The 19,625-nt window shown below is 41.3% G+C and overlaps 1 protein-coding gene across 8 annotated transcripts in view; it reads left to right on the top strand.

Moving 5' to 3' along the window:
• EXOC6 (exocyst complex component 6) overlaps window positions 1-19,130 on the top strand; it is a 404,697-nt gene extending 385,567 nt beyond the window's left edge. For all 8 annotated transcript variants that reach the window (XM_073596039.1, XM_073596037.1, XM_073596038.1 and 5 more), the window contains 2 exons: window positions 11,672-11,784; window positions 18,431-19,130. In XM_073596039.1, coding sequence (XP_073452140.1) covers window positions 11,672-11,784; window positions 18,431-18,563 — 246 coding nt within the window. In that variant the 3' untranslated portion in view covers window positions 18,564-19,130. The remainder of the gene's footprint in view (window positions 1-11,671; window positions 11,785-18,430) is intronic.
• The last annotated feature ends 495 nt before the right edge of the window (window positions 19,131-19,625 follow it).

The following is a 19,625-nucleotide window of genomic DNA, read 5'->3' as shown; positions in this document are numbered from 1 at the left end:
GGTCCCATTTTAAATTTTAGATATCTGTAAGAAGCTGCTTGGTGTCTCTAAGGAAACCAGGCAAAGCGGAGACCAATGGTTGTAATTGATGATCAATCCATTCGCCCAATCGCTCATTAAGGGAACCGATACCTGCTACTATAGGCCTACCCAAAAAGCATTACACCCTTTGTGTACTTTCGGCAAATGATGGAAAATGGGCATTATCGGAGCTTCGGGGATAAACATCTCTCTTTCATTTACAGAAAAAATGCCTGCTGTTACTGCTCTGTCCAATAAAATACCTAAATTTTTTTTAAAAGCGGATGTAGGATCCCCTTAATCTAAGATATGTGCTGTCATCTGATAGCTGACAGATGGCTTCACTTCTATACATGTCAGAATCCAAAACTACTGTGGAGCCCCCTTTATCGGCATTTCTTATAACAATATCATTATCCTTACTGAGATTATTCAGGGCCTCTCTCTCTGGGCCAGTAAGATTATCTGGACCATAGTGATTCCTACTTCTACGAGCCAGGTGAGTCAAGTTCTTTTCTATCAACCTCTGGAAAAGGTCCATGTCTTTGCCACGGGAGTTAATCGGGTAGAAGTCAGACCTCAACCGAAAGGGGATGATCTTGCAACTACCCGACACCTCCACCGGGCTAGACCCGGATTCAATAGTAAGATCCTCTAAATCACAAAGAGCACATAGCTCTGTATAATCAAAAGGGAAAGGTAAGAGACTCACCTGGAGCGACAGTAGCATTGGCCACTCCAGATGACGTCTTAGTGACGAAATAGAGCGGAGCTTCCAGCATCTTTGCATCACTTCTGGTTTTGAGCCATGGAACGCGAATCATCCCGGCTTCCTGTATTTTTCAAAGCTCTATTTTCTTGAACCAAGTGTGAGTATGTTTCCACTTTTTATGCATAATAAATGTAACTTTTAAACAGTAATACACTGTGGAGATGTCTCTTTTCTACGTGTGGGAGATGCGGAGGGAGATTTAAAGGAGAATCACATACCTTATACCGCAAGCGCGGAAACAAACTGCTGATACAGAGGAAAAAATCTTTTGTTTGCTACACAGTGGCAGATACTGTGAAAACGAGATACCCCTGCGTGGGGTGAATGGTGAGTGCAATACCTATAGGGCACCTATAAGAAGCACGGAGCACAGATTTGAAGAGCACCTGTCACTTTTTTATTCATACATATTTTTCAAAATTTTTTATGATTTTTTTTTCTTTTAAAATGAACTATGGACTATTTATGAGCACAATATAACATATTTTTGTTGAGATTGATAAAAAAGAGTATCATTCAGATACGAATTTGAAGAGCACTAGTCACTTTATGTAAGGGTTTATTTACATATATTTTTAGAAAATGCACTGCGGATTGCATATATATTTTTATTTCTTTGACTTATATGAGCTACACTGACACAACAGTTTGTAGAGCATCCGTCACTTTAAGTAGAAGTTTATCACATTGCTGCACATGTGCATTGGTAGCACTTTCACATATCAGGTTTACATTAAGCACAAGACGCTTTCATTTAATTTTTGAACTATTGAATCGGGACTTTTTGAGTGTCACGCAGGGGCATGTGCCATTGCACTCTAGAACAGCGCCACTTCTACCTTCCCTAATCTGACAGTAGCATTACGATCAGCTTCATCTGTGTCTGACACATCTGTTGAATCATTGAAATAATGTTTCCTAAGTGTAAGGGTGTGCACAAATTTGTTTAGATACAAAATAGTTCCAAATAAGTTAAAATGTCGATCCGGGCAGAAGTTCAAACCTTTCGATAAAAGCGATAGTTCAGATGAACTCAAAATCTTCCTTGATAAATTCAAGACATTTGATGTTACTTCCAAGCCCAATCTCGTAGTTGGTAACGATCTACATAAAGATGGCCGAGGCTATAAGAAGATTGCCAAGACCCTGAAACTGATCTGCAGCATGGTGGTCAAGACCGTACAGCAGTTTAACAGGACAGGTTCCACTCAGAGCAGGCCTCGCTATGGTCGACCAAAGAAGTTGAGTGCACGTGCTCAGCGTCATATCCAGAGGTTGTCTTTCGTAAATAGATGTATGAGTGCTGCCACAATTGCTGCGGAGGTTGAAGGGGCAGGGGGGATCAGCCTGTCAGTGCTCAGACCATACTCCGCACACTGCATCAAATTGGTCTGCATGGCTGTCATCCCAGAAGGAAACCTCTTCTAAAGATGATGCACAAGAAAACCTGCAAACACAAGACAAGCAGACTAAGGACATGGATTACTGGAACCATGTCCTGTGGTCTGATGAGATCAAGATAAACTTATTTGGTTCAGGTGGTGTTGAGCGTGTGTGGTGGCAACCAGGTCAGGAGTACAAAGACAAATGTGTCTCCCTACAGTCAAGCATGGTGGTTGGAGTGACATGGTCTGGGGCTGCATAAGTGCTCTTGGTACTGGGGAGCTACAGTTCATTGAGGGAACCATGAATGCCAACATGTACTGTGACATACTGAAGCAGAGCATGATCCCCTCACTTCGGAGACTGGGCCGCAGGGCAGTATTCCAACATGATAACGACCCCAAACACACCTCCAAGACGACCACTGCCTTGATAAAAAAGCTGAGGGTAAAGGTGATGTACTGGCCAAGCATGTCTCCAGCCCTAAACCCTATTGAGCATCTGTGTGGCATCCTCAAATGGAAGGTGGAGGGGCGCAAGGTCTCTAATATCCACCAGCTCCGTGATGTCATCATGGAGGAGTGGAGAAGTGGAAGAGGACTCCAGTGGCAACCTGTGAAGCTCTGGTGAACTCCATGCCCAAGTGGGTTAAGGCAGTGCTGCAACATAATGGTGGCCACACAAAATATTGACACTTTGTGCCCAATTTGGACATTTTCACTTAGGGGTGTACTCACTTTTGTTGCCAGCAGTTTAAACATTAATGGCTGTGTGTTGAGTTATTTTGAGGGGACAGCAAATTTACACGGTTATATAAGCTGTACACTCACTACTTTACATTGTAGCAAAGTGTCATTTCTTCAGTGTTGTCACATTAAAAGATAGAATAAAATATTTATAAAAATGTGAGGGGTGTACTCACTTTTGTGAGATATTGTAAGATCATCACTCATCAAATAAGTGGTTGATTTTCATCATGGAACATTTTAGGGCTGCTTTTCTTATATTTTTATTTTTTTTATGCTCCGAGCACAATAACTAAAACATCACAGGAAGTTTCCGATGCATACTTACAATCAGGAGCTTCCAACCATGTAACTGCTGTGACAGCCAGTCACAGCGGTCATGTGATCAGAATGCCTGCCCCTGTCTCCCGGAATTTTGATTAATTTAAAGAGCTGGGGCGGCAGTGGAGAGGGGTTAAAAAAGTTTGCTTTTAACTTTAGATTATGGAATGAATTAACTTTGCCCAACCAAAACCACATTTGAAATTCATTCGTTCAAGAAAATTTTTCTGTACTGCTTTTTGAACTTTCTCCTCTCTGCGGTCAAAAACACATGTCAATTTGACCCCACAAACCATTAAAATAATCATACAAACTCTTTTCAAAACAAATTTTTTATAACAAAATTCTACTAATGTATGGTCAGCCTAAGTTCTCTGGGAGTTCTAAAATCAGGCTTGAGCCAAGGCAGTGGTATACACTGTGCAAAGGTGGGAAAAATGTCATTCAAAGTCAGCCGGCCATATTGCACAGCAGGTATTGTTGTAAATCATATGTTCAATACTTTACAAATTTTCTGCCAGAAAAAAACCCCAGCTTGAATGCATATTTTTAAATAATTTATTGGGATAGTACATGTACTGAACTTCTGAGGAGTCTCACCAGTCCCTTTTGTGTAGCTCCAACTGAGGTTGGTGCAGTACATTCCACTGACTGCTTTTAGTAGTTCCTGAACCCTGCAATGTACGCTTTGACCATTCTGAATGGATTCAGTCTTCCCAAACGTTTTCTACTGCATAGCACAGGTTTACTGTTCTGGAGCATTGCTCATTGAGCTTAGTGCACCCTAAAAGCACATAAGGGACTGCTCTTGCCCCCACTTGGATTGAGCACAGCAGAGACAGAAAAGCATTAGGTAGTCCCCAGAACCTCCCCTATACACCTTGCCTAAAGCTGTTCTTATGGTATTTCCTTTTAAGCAGCATGTCATGCTGTTATGCTGACGAGCTGACCAATTTCGAACGACCTTTCATTATCTTACATCTGTTTGGAAAATGATTGGCCTAAATCTAAAATAATAATATAGTTGGCTGGATGGAGAGGGTACAAAAGGACAATTTGGCTCCTAGACTTAAACTATTGTGTTCCCACCTAAACAGGGGTTCTTTAAAGATAAGTATAGCCAAAGCTTTTCTTCTGGGTCACAGGCGTGCACTTACTTTTGTGCTCCCAGTGACCCAGACTGTGACCCGGTGTCAGCTTGTAGCAAGCTATTGCTGGGATTCAACCAGCTGTCTGATTGACAGCTGGCTCTGACTCTCAGCACGCAGCTGAGAGCCAGAGCCAGATGCACCCATCCCCTTTCCAGCCCCGGGGTCTAGTGAGCGCTGGAGGGGTAGAGCAGAAAGTGGTGACTGACAGTCACTGGCCTTTTGCTCCAAGCAGATTGAGAACTGATCAGTCAGTGGTCATGTGATCGCTCAATTCTCAGTCTTAGAGCCAACGCAGGGCAGCTGCTGCATCACACCAAAGCCACAGCATAGAGTTGACTATTCATGTTTGTTTTTTTAATTCCCATACTTCTCTGTTTAACCGGCAAGGATTGCCAAATATGTCCCCATACCTCCTTCGCCAGACTGTCAAAATCATCACCAGCCCTTTTAGGTACCAATATGCCTTTAAAAGACGTCATAGGTTTGTCTTACTTTACATATGGTTGGCTAGAAGTAGAACAGCTAAAGGAAAATCATAAGTATTTTGTCAGGATTATTTATATAAAAAAGGTATCAATAGTTAGTACATGTTTGCTATGGTTTGTGCACTCAAAGCAGGGAATTGAGGTACGATTATTGCCGATGTTCTTGCATCTATCACATCAAGATTTCACCACTTTAATTTCAAGTTTATTAATGCAGAGATTATTCAAAGATGCCATCTCATACCCCCCACCATTTGCTTCCCAAATCCCTAGTTAAGAACCCCCAATCTATTACCGGGTACACCTCACTAGAATGAAATGTTGGCACATACAACTCAAAGAAAAAACATTTGATACATGTATATTGCAAACATCCCCCTCCAAATATTGCAAGAGTTACATGAATACAGCTAACCAATGTTTGGGAAAGACTGTACCATTAGATTTTTTTTATATAATCTTTATTTTATTTTGTATTTTCAAAAATAACAGACAATAAAAAAGGATACAAAAAAAGAAAAAACAAAAGGGACATACTGTATAAGACAAAAGGAAGACAAGACAATGAGTGCTTAAAGGGCACAAATTGAGAGAAGGAGGGGGATTGGGACATACGTACATAGAGAACTTTGATACAGTCAGGTAGTAGGCCTCATATGACTTCATCAACTGATGTCCCACAGCAACAGGGGTGGGGATTTTGTGAGTTTTATAACCATTGCATCAAAACAGGATTGCATTTTCAAGCCTAGAGTGTATCACCCTAGTGACTGCACTTAATTGAACCCAAAATGAGAAAATAGGGAAAGGGATGAAGGGGAATGGGTATACACAAGAACCAAGAACAAGTTTGACGGTCATACAGCATGACAGCTTTAGGTGTAAATCATATACTGATATAGAAAACCTGGGGATGTATAGTGTGTGGGTCTCAACCTCCAGAAATTGAGTATGTACCAACATTTTCAAGGTACCTGTCCAGGAGTAGCAGAAGATGGTGACAACGCCGCATTAGACGTATAATGTATCCAAGTTGCCCATGTAGCGTAGAATTTGTCATACCTGTCTCTGCACTTTGCCATCCACTCCTCTGCTGCCATAATTAAATTTAGTAGTCGCACCCAATCATGTCTCCCTGGAATGTGGGCCGATTTCCAATGTACAGGAATCAGACGTCGGGCTGCATTTAAGAGGTGTGGGAGAATCGATTTGCGGTAATGGCTTAGAGGGGTGGATGGCACATGCAGTAAGAACTCCAATGGGGAGTCTTTTAAGTCAACATCCAGGATAACTTTTATCTGGACCTTACTATCCTGCCAAAAGGGTCGGAGTCTCGGGCATTCCCACCAAATATGCAGGAAAGTGCCCCGAAGCCCGTAGCCCCTCCAGCATGCGGCAGAAACTGTCGGATATATCCTGGCCTGTACCATTAGATTTATTTTAAAGCTACGTCTGCAGTGTGATCACCACCAAGAGTTTGGACTTTTAATGACTCTGTTGTGTTTCTCAGGTTAATGAATATAATTGGCAGCACACCATGGATCTTCAAATATCATCCAAATGGTTTTATTCAAAGCAGTCACATCACAGAAGAAGATGCTCTATGGTATGCACTTATATGACTGACGAAAGGGTCCTGTGCAGCCCCGAAACATTGCACTTTTCTGCTGTGATGTGACTGCTTTGAATAAAACCTTTTGGATGATATTTGAAGATCCATGGTGTGCTGGCAATTATATACATTCATTTCTATAAATGAAGGGACCCTGTTTCCAACCTCATTGCTACTGTGTTTTTTGTATTGTTTGTGCAAGAACTTAATTCTTAAACAAGAGCCATCGGTGTGGGCAAGGATTGTAGGAAATAATAAAATTGTAATGTTTGATTGACAGTGAAAGACAGCTAACTGTTTTATGGAGAAAGGCAGCAAACACCAGAAGGGGGTCCATTGTGTCTATGGAAGGATTGATCACATACTCACAGCAGGAGCCTCACCATTCAGTCGACTCAAATCTGTCTTTCTGCAGCAGGACCTATACAGGACAGATGAACCCCCACCCTCGCTCAGAGCACTCTTTGAATGCTTTCCTATTTCAATAAATTTGTCTCCAGAGTTACATATTACATCCCAGTGCGCCTAACACAGAGAGGGGAGAAGCAATAACCCTTACACTAAACGTCAGCTAAATTAGATAGGCGGTAAAATTTACATTGGGGTCACAATATAAATACACAGGACTTCAATTTTGTGCAGTTGCCTTAAATCCATTAATGGCAGTTTTATTACTCTTTTGACCTCACGGGTTCCTAGTTTTTTTTAACTAATCAAAACAATAGAATTAATAGGTGTTCCTGTAGTTTCAGACAGAGATGGTAGGACATCATCAGTATGTGCAATGCAATGTTCGTACTTATGTGTGGCATTGTACTTTTAGGTGGTAATGTCAGAAGACTGGGTATCGTTATATTTAATGTAATTATGTGTTCACTCATTATTGTCCATGGAAAGTTGTTCAATTGCCTGCTGTATTCAGCAGTGATGGGATAGGATTGTCCAGCATCCAAAGGGAAGATGTTAAACTCCATCCCCCTCACTTTCTGCTGCTGCATGAAGTAGTAGGACTAGCCTGCGTGCCTTGGCACATCTATTCTCCACTACCCTGTGCTCCAGCTGCCAATAGTTGGAATGGAGGTTGCATAGCAAAAGCATTGCCATGCACTTGCTTTCTAGCAGCTAGGGGTGGATGGGCAGTTGTGCATGCATGGTGTACCTTTTGTATCAGCTGTGGGTAATTGAGGTGAGGGTGGAATAGAGTGGACATGATGCAGGATGACGCAACAGCTATAGTTGTCAGAGCAGACAGAAAGCCGCAGCCCAGTCAAAGAGAAGCCATGGTCCGCTAGTTGCCCACCTCCGATTTGGATCGGGGATGCAGTACTCACTTTGCAGCACTAAAAAGGCTGCCCCTCCTGATCCCCCCTTGTCCTGGCCTTTCATCTGGAGCATTTTCCATGTCCACTTACATTGCGCTGTGTTCAGGAATGGCCAGTCACACAGTGGAGCACCAGATGGAACTGTCTGGCTTTTACTTCATGGTCGGCAAATGTGTCATGGGAGTATAAATAGGCAACTACCGTAATGCCCTGTACACACGATAGGATTTTCAGATGGCAAATGTGTGATAGGACATTCTGACCGTGTGTAGGCTCCATCACACATTTTCCATAGGAATTTCCGACACACAAAGTTTGAGAGCTTGCTATAAAATTTTCTGACAACAAAATCTGTTGTCGGAAATTCCGATCGTGTGTACACAAATCCGACCCACAAAGTGCCACGCGTGCTCAGAATAAATTAAGAGACGAAAGCTATTGGCTACTGCCCCGTTTATAGTCCCGACGTACATGTTTTACGTCACTGCGTTCAGTACGATCAGATTTTCCGACATCTTTGTGTGACCATGTGTATGCAAGACAAGTTTGAGCCAACATCCGTCGGAAAAAATCCAGGATTTTGTTGTCGGAATGTCCGATCAATGTCCGACCGTGTGTACGGGGCATAAGGCTGCCCATACTCAACAGAAGTCTACCCATTGATGGGAAAATCTCACATTCACTGTGTGTCACATTATTATGAATCATTCCCTTTCCTTTTTTAGGTGGAGAAAAAGGAAATAGCAATAAACAATGACAAGAGATACAGTATATTCTAATGTGTTCAAATATGCGTGCAATAAAAAAAATATATATATATATATATATACAGTGGGGACGGAAAGTATTCTGACCCCCTTAAATGTTTCACTCTTTGTTATATTGCAGCCATTTGCTAAAATCATTTAAAGTTCATTTTTTTCCTCATGAATGTACACACAGCACCCCATATTGACAGAAGAACACAGAATTGTTGACATTTTTGCAGATTTATTAAAAAGAAAAACTGAAATATCACATGGTCCTAAGTATTCAGACCCTTTGCTCAGTATTTAGTAGAAGCACCCTTTTGATCTAATACAGCCATGAGTCTTTTTGAGAAAGATGCAACAAGTTTTTCACACCTGGATTTGGGGATCCTCTGCCATTCTCCTTGCAGATCCTCTCCAGTTCTGTCAGGTTGGATGGTAAACGTTGGTGGACAGCCATTTTTAGGTCTCTCCAGAGATGCTCAATTGGGTTTAAGTCAGGGCTCTGGCTGGGCCATTCAAGAACAGTCACGGAGTTGTTGTGAAGCCACTCCTTCGTTATTTTAGCTGTGTGCTTAGGGTCATTGTCTTGTTGGAAGGTAAACCTTCGGCCCAGCCTGAGGTCCTGGGCACTCTGGAGAAGGTTTTCGTCCAGGATATCCCTGTACTTGGCCGCATTCATCTTTCCCTCTATTGCAACCAGTCGTCCTGTCACTACAGCTAAAAAACACCCCCACAGCATGATGCTGTCACCACCATGCTTCACTGTTGGGACTGTATTGGACAGGTGATGAGCAGTGCCTGGTTTTCTCCACACATACCGCTTAGAATCAAGGCCAAAAAGTTCTATCTTGGTCTCATCAGACCAGAGAATCTTATTTCTCACCATCTTGGAGTCCTTCAGGTGTTTTTTTTTTAGCAAACTCCATGCGGGCTTTCATGTGTCTTGCACTGAGGAGAGGCCACTCTGCCATAAAGCCCTGACTGGTGGAGGGCTGCAGTGATGGTTGGCTTTCTATAACTTTCTCCCATCTCGCGACTGCATCTCTGGAGCTCAGCCACAGTGATCTTTGGGTTCTTCTTTACCTCTCTCACCAAGGCTCCTCTCCCCCGATAGCTCAGTTTGGCTGGACGGCCAGCTCTAGGAAGGATTCTGGTCGTTCCAAACGTCTTCCATTTAAGGATTATGGAGGCCACTGTGTTCTTAGGAACCTTAAGTGCAGCAGAATTTTTTTTGTAACCTTGGCCAGATCTGTGCCTTGCCACAATTCTGTCTGAGCTCTTCAGGCAGTTCCTTTGACCTTATGATTCTCATTTGCTCTGACGTGCACTGTGAGCTGTAAGATCTTATATAGACAGGTGTGTGGCTTTCCTAATCAAGTCCAATCAGTATAATCAAACACAGCTGGACTCAAATGAAGGTGTAGAACCATCTCAAGGATGATCAGAAGAAATGGACAGCACCTGAGTTAAATATATGAGTGTCACAGCAAAGGGTCTGAATACTTAGGACCATGTGATATTTCAGTTTTTCTTTTTTAATAAATCTGCAAAAATGTCAACAATTCTGTGTTTTTCTGTCAATATGGGGTGCTGTGTGTACATTAATCAGGAAAAAAATGATTTTAGCAAATGGCTGCAATATAACAAAGAGTGAAAAATTTAAGGGGGTCTGAATACTTTCTGTCCCCACTGTGTGTGTGTGTGTATATATATATATATATATATAATTATTTTGTTTATTATTCAAGCTTATATGTCTTACTGATATATTCACAGGTCAGCTGTGAATATTTTATTCTTTAGAAATAATTATTTCCATAGAGGGGGCACCTGCCAGTACTGATTTAGGTTGTATATTGATTGCATATGTATAGATCTCTGTGAAGATGATCTGAGTACCGGAAAGCTGTAGCGAAGCCCAGTAAGTTTGTAAGCATGGTATTTAAGTGTTACAAACAATTATAAATGGGATAGGAAGTGGGTTTAAAATGGCTTAAAGGGATTACGGATTTAAAGCTTAATAAATGGTTGGCTGTTTTAGTTCAGACACATTAGCTTTTAAAAGATTACTTGTATATTGACCAACAACCACTGTAGCAGATCTTACAATAACGATGGGAGCTGAGGGGGTATCATTTTATTTTGTTTTGGAGGGAGGGAATCCCTGGAGTCTTGCTGAAGCTTGGAGCTTCTCAGCCACGGATTCCCCACCGAGGATAATCTGAAAGGGACTGTTTTAATGTGCTTAATTAGGTCTAGGTAAAGATCTGGTTTAAATTAGATTGGAATTCCACACACCCCACCCTGTCGCTAAAGTAACAGTGAAAACGGAAGTACTGTATTACAAATGGCATGGCACTTAACATGACGACAGTGCCCTATATGTATGGCTCATGTCCAGGGACAGACCCACCTTCTGGACAATTGTCCCTTGAGCTGTGCCTTGAGCACTAATCTACATGGCAATTAAATTCCCAAATTATTATCTTGGCTTTTCAAAATACAATTTCTAGAGTTGCATATAAATGTAAAATATATTTTAGTCATTTGTATAGCATCAGCTGGTTTATCCATGCATTACAAATACATGGACCATTTACACCCATGACCCAAAAAACTACTGTGGTCTACTGTCGTCAACAGAGCATATCCAATAGAAGCCAAATACACTATCAATATGGTACAGTTTTGGGGTTGTATATGAAAATTTGAGCACTCAAAGATAAATACAATAATACAAAGAGGATTTAGAAACTGAGCTGAACCCAGGACCCCTATCGTGTGTATAATGAATATTTGTGTACTGTGTATACACAAATTGCAGTGTACCACACCCTCTATTTGGAGAGTAACTATGATAGCACATACTTTCCCAGTTAGTCTGAATTCATGAAAAGCGGAGCAGAAGTAGAGCTCTTATCTACCAGATGTTTGATTTAATTTGGATAAGATGAACCTTGGCTGGCTTTAGTTTTGCTTCAATTTTTATATAAACTTTTTTTTTGCCATATAGGAGATTCTTGGACCGTGTAGATCCTTTTCTACAAAAGTTGCCATTCATGCATGCATGTTATGCTAATGCAAACAAATGTTTTGTGTCTTTTAGCTTCTTGACTTGTTCATGATTTGGGATTGGTCTACTTATCTTGCTGATTATGGTCAACCCAACTCCAAATACCTGAGGGTGAATCCCAGTACTGCGCTAATTCTGCTGGAGAAGTGAGTATATAGCTCTGGGAGTACATATTTTAATAACTGATGGGACATCTTGTGTAACACTGTCAATGTAAGAACACGGGTCCTGAGAAAAGACATATTCTGCTACTGGTTATGTACTGCTATTGCAAAAACACTGTTTAATAAAAAATGATTGTGTAAAAAAAAATATATATTTCACATATGGGGCAACATAAACAAGAAGTGCCATCTAATTGAGCATACAATTAAAAAGTAGGACAGATACAAGAGTTCATTGTGTTCTGGCAGTAGTAGTTACAGTGGATATAAAAAGTCTACACATCCCTGGTAAAATGTCAGGTTTCTGTGATATAAAAGAACTAAGACAAAGATAAATAATTTCAGAACTTTTTTCCACCTTTAGGCCTCTTTCACATGGACGATCCGTTCAGGTCCGCCTGTCGGTTTTTTAGGCGGACCTGAACGGACGCTCCATAGACCTCTATGGAGCGTTGGATGTCAGCGGTGACATGTCCGCTGACATCTGACCCGCTCCGATCCAAAAAAGTGTGACGGAGGAAAAACCTACTTTTCCATCCGTCTGCGGATCGGATCAGGTGACGATGGACTCTATGGTCCGTCGTCATCCGATCCCCCATAGGGGAGAGCGGCGCTCTGACAGGTGTGCAGCGACGGACCTGTCATCTGCCTGCTCAGCGGGGATCGACGGAGCGATCCCCCGCTGAGCAGAGAGGGCTCCGTACACGTCCGTGTGAAGGAGCCCTTAATGTGACCTATAAACTGTACAACTCAATTGAACAACAAACTGAAATCTTTTAGGTAGAGGTAGAAGTAAAAATAAAAAACTAAAATAATATGGTTGCATAAATGTGCACACCCTCAAACTCATGTTAAATAGGAGTCAGTACATGCTTGCTATTATTTGAAGTGCCTCTGATTAGCCCAAAATAAGGTTCAGCTGTTCTAGTAGGTCTTTTTCTGACATTTTCTTAGTCTCATACTACAGCAAAAGCCATGGTCCGCAGAGAGCTTCCAAAGCATTAGAGGGATCTCAATGTTAAAAGGTATCAGTCAGGAGAAGGTTACAAAGGAATTCCAAGGCATTAGATGTACCATGGAACACAGTGAAGACAGTCATTATCAAGTGGAGAAAATATGGCACAACAGTGACATTACCAAGAACTGGACGTCCCTCCAAAACTGATGAAAAGATGAGAAGAAAACTGGTCAGGGAAACTGCCAAGAGGCCTACAGCAACAATAAAGGAGCTGCAGGAATATCTGGCAAGTACTGGCTGTGTGGTACTCGTGATGACAATCTCCCGTATTCTTCATATGTCTAGGCTATGGGGTAGAGAAAAGAAAAACATCCAAGCCCGGCTAAATTTTGCAGAAACACATCTGAAGTCTCCCAAAAGCATGTGGGAAAATGTGTCATGGTCTGCTGAAACCAAGGTTGAACTTTTTGGCCAAAAAGATTTGACACAAAAACAACACTGCACATCACCAAAAGAACACCATAACCACAGTGAAGCATGGTGGTGGCAGCATCATACTTTGGGGCTGTTTTTTTAAGCTGGAACAGGGGCATTAGTCAAGGTAGAGAAAATTATGCACAGTTCCAAATACTAGTCAATATTGGCACAAAACCTTCAGGCTTCTGCTAGAAAGCTGAACATGAAGAGGAACTTCATCTTTCAGCATGACAACGACCCAAAGAATAAATCCAAATCAGCAAAGGAATGGCTTCACCAGAAGAAGAATGAAGTTTTGGAATGGCCCAACCAGAGCCCAGACCTGAATCCTATTGAAAATCTGTGGGGTGATCTGAAGAGGGCTGTGCACAGGAGATGCCCTCACAGTCTAAAAGATTTGGAGTGTTTTTGCAAAGAAGAGTGGGCAAATATTGCCAAGTCAAGATGTGCCATGCTGATAGACTCATACCCAAAAAGACTGAGTGCTGTAATAAAATCAAAAGGTGTTTCAACAAAGTATTAGTGTAAGGGTGTGCACACTTATGCAACCATATTATTTTAGTTTTTAATTTTTACTTCCCTCCACCTAAAAGATTTCAGTTTGTTGTTCAATTAAGTTGTACAGTTTATAGGTCACATTAAAGGTGGAAAAAGTTCTGAAATGATTTATATTTGTCTCATTTTTACAGGGGTGTGTAGACTTTTTATATCCACTGTATGTTGTGAAGAACAATGGTTATTATAGGAAAAATAAGGAAGCGGGAAAGAGATCACAGTCATATGCTTTTCCTGAAGCCGAACGACAGGAATTAGACAAAAACTACCCTCGTTTGTTTAGTCTAGGGGATGAGGCGTAATACTTACCTTATTCCTGGCTCATGCAGCCGGTCCAGTGCAGTGACCTCTCCCAGGTGCTTCAGACCCTGGTTGCAAGCTCACCTCTTGTCTCCCTGCACTGTGCATGATAACACAGAGGGACTGCTCACAGCCCACAGATTAGGGCAGAAGAGAACAACAGCACTGAAGCAAGAAATAGGGTAAGTAATACACCATATTACTAATAAACTAATAAAGTCCTACCCTGCTTAGGAAGAACCCCTCCCTCCCTAATGAGGACAATCCAGAGAGTACTGAAAATCAGTTCTATACTCTCCAGCCGGACTACCCCAAAGTAAAGAACCCCTGAGTACTACTCTTTTAACGGTCCCCCTTAAAGGGACAACAACCTAAATAGTGGTGAAATATACCTGCCATTCAGGACTGATCCCTGGTGTCCTGTACAATGTACAGAGTGTGTATGCAAGTTCTTCATATGTAATTAGGGTTACCTCTAGTGCATTACACACTTTCATATTTCATCATTAATGAGCCCAGTGACATAAATACTAAACATGAGTGAAATTTCTTTAGCCTATGGTTTATAGATATAATATTACACCTAAATTCTTTAAAGCTGAATTCCAGGAAGTAGCAAATTAATAAATATACCAACTCCTTACCCCCTTTCCCTTAGCTTTGGTGCGATGTAGATCACATACAATTCAGGAATAACGGTGGCATCTGGTCCTGCATTATACGTGGTGATGTTAGTGCAAAGACTGGTTGAAGACTGGTCAGGAAGAGTGGCTATATGGGTCATTTAAAACCAGAACTGCCAAGGTGGAAAACAAAACAAGCATTTGACTATGTGTTGGTAGGGGTGTACGTATTTATTAATTTAGCTACTTTCCTCAGTTCAGGTTAATGCATGACTTACAGTGCATTTTAAAGCAGAGCTCCACCCAAAAGGGGACGTTTTCTTCCCCCCCCCCCCCTTCAGCTGCCACATTTGGCATATTTTAAGGGGGATCGGGTACCTGGTTTTGGCAGGTACCCGCTCCCACTTCCATCTGAGTTTGCTGCCACAAACTCAGCCAGAAGTTTGCCCCCCTCCTCCTTCCCCTGCAGCCAGGCCATTTACAAAGCGTGGCGCGCTTTGCGCATGCACAGTAGGGGACTGGCTGTAAAGCGGCAAGGCTTCACTGCCAGTTATCCTTAGCTGAGATGGCGGCAGCAGCACCCAAGAGCCAATTGAAAAATCGGCTCGGGTGAGGACACTACTGGTTTCGTGGACAGGTAAGTGCTCTATTATTAAAATTCAGCAGCTACAGTATTTGTAGCTGCTAACTTTGAAAAAAAAATTCTGAAGGAGCCTGGAGCTCCACTTTAATGGGTCAGTCTACTACCCCTGTTTGATCTCTGGTGTGTAGCCACAGGAAGGGTAGGGAAATAACTGACAACGGCACACTCAGTTGTGGCAATGTGCATATGTGTGTTGAAAAAGCATTGCCTCGAAGTAGGTTCCCCTTTATAAAGCTGTGAATACCGCTGTTTGATGAAGGGGAAAGGACCCAAGTTTGCTTACAGCACCGCCCTATATTTATGTTTAATTTATCCTCTTTTTTTGCATTTTAAAATGTAATTTTTGAGACAAGAAGTTGCTGACCATTGTAATCATATATTCATAATAAGAACACAGCAGAACATTTGTGTAGGGTGGGCAGGGACTACATCATGGAGCAGAATCTACAAGAGAATTGAAGTATAATTTTTGTGTGCCAAACCTTTTAACTATGTATAAAAGTTTTATTGTATTTTATTTTTAAAGTATCTATATATTTGCTGGCTTGTTTTAACTGTTTTTGAGGACCTCTGTGTTTGCGTTTCCCAAAAACAATGATATTGTGTATTATTTTTTATAAAATAATGGTTGCTGTTATCTGGAATATGTGATCAGAACCTATAGTATTCCATATAATAGATATAGTAGATAGGAACATACATACATATAAAAAGATTTTTTTTTTTAAAACTGAAATTTGTTAACAGTGAGTATCAGGACCACATCCCAAGGTGTACAAAAACTATCATTCATTTATGGTCTACATCTTCTATGGTCCACTTCATTTGTGATGCGGTGTGATGGAAATGAAGAGTTCCACTGCACCTAGAGAGCCGCATGGCTTCCTGCTTCGGTTTTGGATTTTTGTATTCCGAGTCAAGAAGGCTATAGTTGGGCAGATTTTGTCTTTGTTTTAATTGTGGATCTTCTACGACTTTTAAATCTAACTTGTGCAACATTTAACAGCAACACTTGCTAGTCTATAGAGAAAAGGGAGCAGTTGCTGACTTGTCAGAGGGTTTTTAGCATGTTGAAAAAGGTTTAAGGGCAAGTACTTCCCAGTTACTGCAAGCAACATTTTGGCCTATTTTGACTGCCTTCGAATATCCCTAATTGCAGTGTATATTATTTTTCAGTTACTCCTACACTTAAGCCACCCATAGACCTGAGATTACTATTTATAACCAGCCAGGTCAGGCAAACCCCCCTGTGTATGGGAGATCAGAGAGGTCCAGCTATCTGTTCTGAACGAAATACAATTGTTCAGGCAAATTGAAAAGCTCTTGTCCAGGTGCTATTGTTGATACAGAAATAAAAATGCGCCCACACTGCACCATTCTCTTGTTGTTGAGTGCTGGCAGAACGCTGGACCCTTATCATCATACCCTTTTATCATACGAGGTATCTGGGTCCACAGATCAGCCCAAAAACAGTGTTAAAGAAAGAGAATGCCAAAAATTTAGAATAAGTACACCATAGATTTATTAGTCTTGGTACGAGATCAGTAGGTAAATCCAATGTGTTTCAGGGATTCACAACTCTTGCTTCATCAGAACTATGAGGTATAACAACATAAAACATTATCAATAGATGGATCTAAAAGTAGTACATTTTTAGCCCATTATAAAACCTATGGTTTTTACGGCATGCAATACAGTATATAATTGTTGATTTGTTCACTATTCCCTTCGCTGTTCTTATTTTTACATGTATTCATTTATATTATGGAAGGCATGTAATATTGCTTTGGTTTCTAAGCTGTACAGTATGTGTATATATATATATATATATATATATATATATATATATATATAATTTTTTTTTTTTTTTAAACTAGCTAATTTTCCACTACTAATTTTGTTATACATTTGTATGTTAGCCGTGATGAAAGGGGGAGTTGCGAGCCACCAAAACGCTTTGACTTTTACAGTACCTACTGATCTTTTTTCAAGACTAAAAAAATCCACCCTGAGCTTATTAAAGTCTTGTCTTTTTTAGTTTAAAAATAACAAACATGTTGTACTTACCTGCTCTGTGCAGTGGTTTTGCACAGAATAGCCCAGATCCTCCTCTTCTCGGGTCCCTCGCCAGCGCTCCTGGTCCTGCTCTCCTGCCGGGTGCCCCCACAGCAAGCAGCTTGCTATGGGGGCACTCTAGGAGAGCCGCTGCTCTGTTTGTCTATTCAGAGACACAGCCGCGGCTCAGCCCCACCCACTCTCTGTCTTAATTAGTTCACTGCCTTTGACAGCAGTGGGAGCCAATGCTACCCGCTGCTGTGTCTCAGCCAATCCTGGACAGTTGAGGCTCTTGCGCAACATCTCTTGATGGAGATGGGCTCAGGTAAGTATTAGGGGGGCTGCTGCACACAGAAGGTTTTTTTATATCTTAATGCATAGAATGCATTAAGATAAAAAAAATCTTCTGCCTTTAGAACCACTTTAAAAACTTGTGGCTCTCTCTTCCTGTAAGCCGGGTACACACTATTGTCTTTTTTTCATTCAACCAAGCAGGTTGAATGAAAAAAAACTGTCAGCTCTTATTTCAGCGATCTACACTACTGAACTGTTGTGTTCTGTCAGGGGGGCAGCTCCCCCGTCAGAAAACTCCAATCAGCGCTCTCTGCCATTGGCTGAAAGCACTGATCGGGAGTCGTCAGATGCTGGTTTTCCAGCATACACATCTGACAGAAGTTGGCCGAACAGACCGACATGCACACGGGCCGAATGTCGGACGTTTTTTTTTTCTTTTTAACCAGACTTTTTTTTTCCAACATTCGGCCCTTGTGTACGGGACTTACCCCTTTTTTGTAGCCTGGGACCATGGGATTGTGCCTAGACTTCAACAAAGTTATGGTTGCCCTGTAGCTTATTGCATGTGGCAGGTTTAGGCAACTTTCATCTCCCCAGTTGAGGAGGAACAACAATTCCCTGCTGGCCACTGAATACCAGGGCAAGCTAAAATTTCTGCCACAGCCAAGAGTCTTGTGTGGGGCATGGAATGAAAGCTTTCACTTTTTCCTTTACTTCCCCTAGGATGAAGGACGTCAACAAGAAGAATAATATATTCGCCCAGTTCAAGAAGAATGATCGGGACAGACAGAAGTTAATTGACACCGTGGTGAAGCAGCTTAGAAGTTTGGTGAATGGGATGTCACAGCACTCCTAGTGATGGTCCTTCTCCTGCACAGTGTACATATGGAAATATCACAATCAGCACATCTCTTTGCTTCTGTTTTTACAGTTATGCTGAGTAAAGAAGGGAGATCAGAGGCTGGCTAGCTTGGGTATATACCATGTTTTTAGGTTTTAAGAATATGTTTTGTACATTGCACAGAAGTGGTTCAGCATTGCCCAGGTAATTCAAGTCACTGAAGTGTACATATAAAGAATGGACCATGAATATTGTATTTTAAATATTGCTGCTAAAGGCTGCCACTTTTCTAGGGCGTTTCATGCTGGGATTTCTGAGTCATGTGACCTCAGTGCCATGACGAGGGCATAGCTGGTCATTGAGATGAACTGTCTGCAAGCATTGGTACCGGACACGGTGTGGCATTATCTTGTAGACTTGGATCAATGGCCTCCAAATGGACATGTCTTCCGATCTGAGCACGTGGCTGCCATTATCCACTTTTATTATATTCTTGGTTCTCAGGGTTGTGATTTTCAACTATACCTGTAAATAATGGCTTTTATTCTCTTTTGGGAATAAAAAAAAAGAATGTTGACAAAACCCTGTATGTTTGTTTTTTGTAATAAGCACTTGAACTGTGAGAATATGCTTAGCCTCACAGAGAAAACGATAGAAAAACTAACCATGTTGCCCTTAACAACTGGATTTTTATTCTTTCAGCACAAATTTCAAAATAAAAGAGAGTGATTTCATGTATTCCATGTTTACATTCCAAAAGTTGAAGATGCAATTCAAATTTCAATAAATTTAAACATGCCATTTTCCTTTTTTATAAATTCTTAATTTTTCGAATTTTTGAAGAAGAAAAATATAATATACCCAAAAGAACACTGCTTTATAGGTGTAATCAAAGCTCTATATGTAACCAAGGCCAAACAAGGTATCCCACTATAAACCCATACAAGAATGAGGGTTGCCACTCCAGGCTCCTATTAGTCCTCACCCACTAACGACCACTGTGAGTACAGACAAGGAAGGGGCTCATCTCAGCTCAATAGATGCAAATGAGGGAAAATAAGTGGTCCTGATTGCCAT

Source organism: Aquarana catesbeiana, linkage group LG08 (assembly GCF_042186555.1).
Source record: "Aquarana catesbeiana isolate 2022-GZ linkage group LG08, ASM4218655v1, whole genome shotgun sequence".
NCBI classification, from domain to species: domain Eukaryota; kingdom Metazoa; phylum Chordata; class Amphibia; order Anura; family Ranidae; genus Aquarana; species Aquarana catesbeiana.
This window is presented reverse-complemented; position numbering and strand designations above follow the sequence as displayed.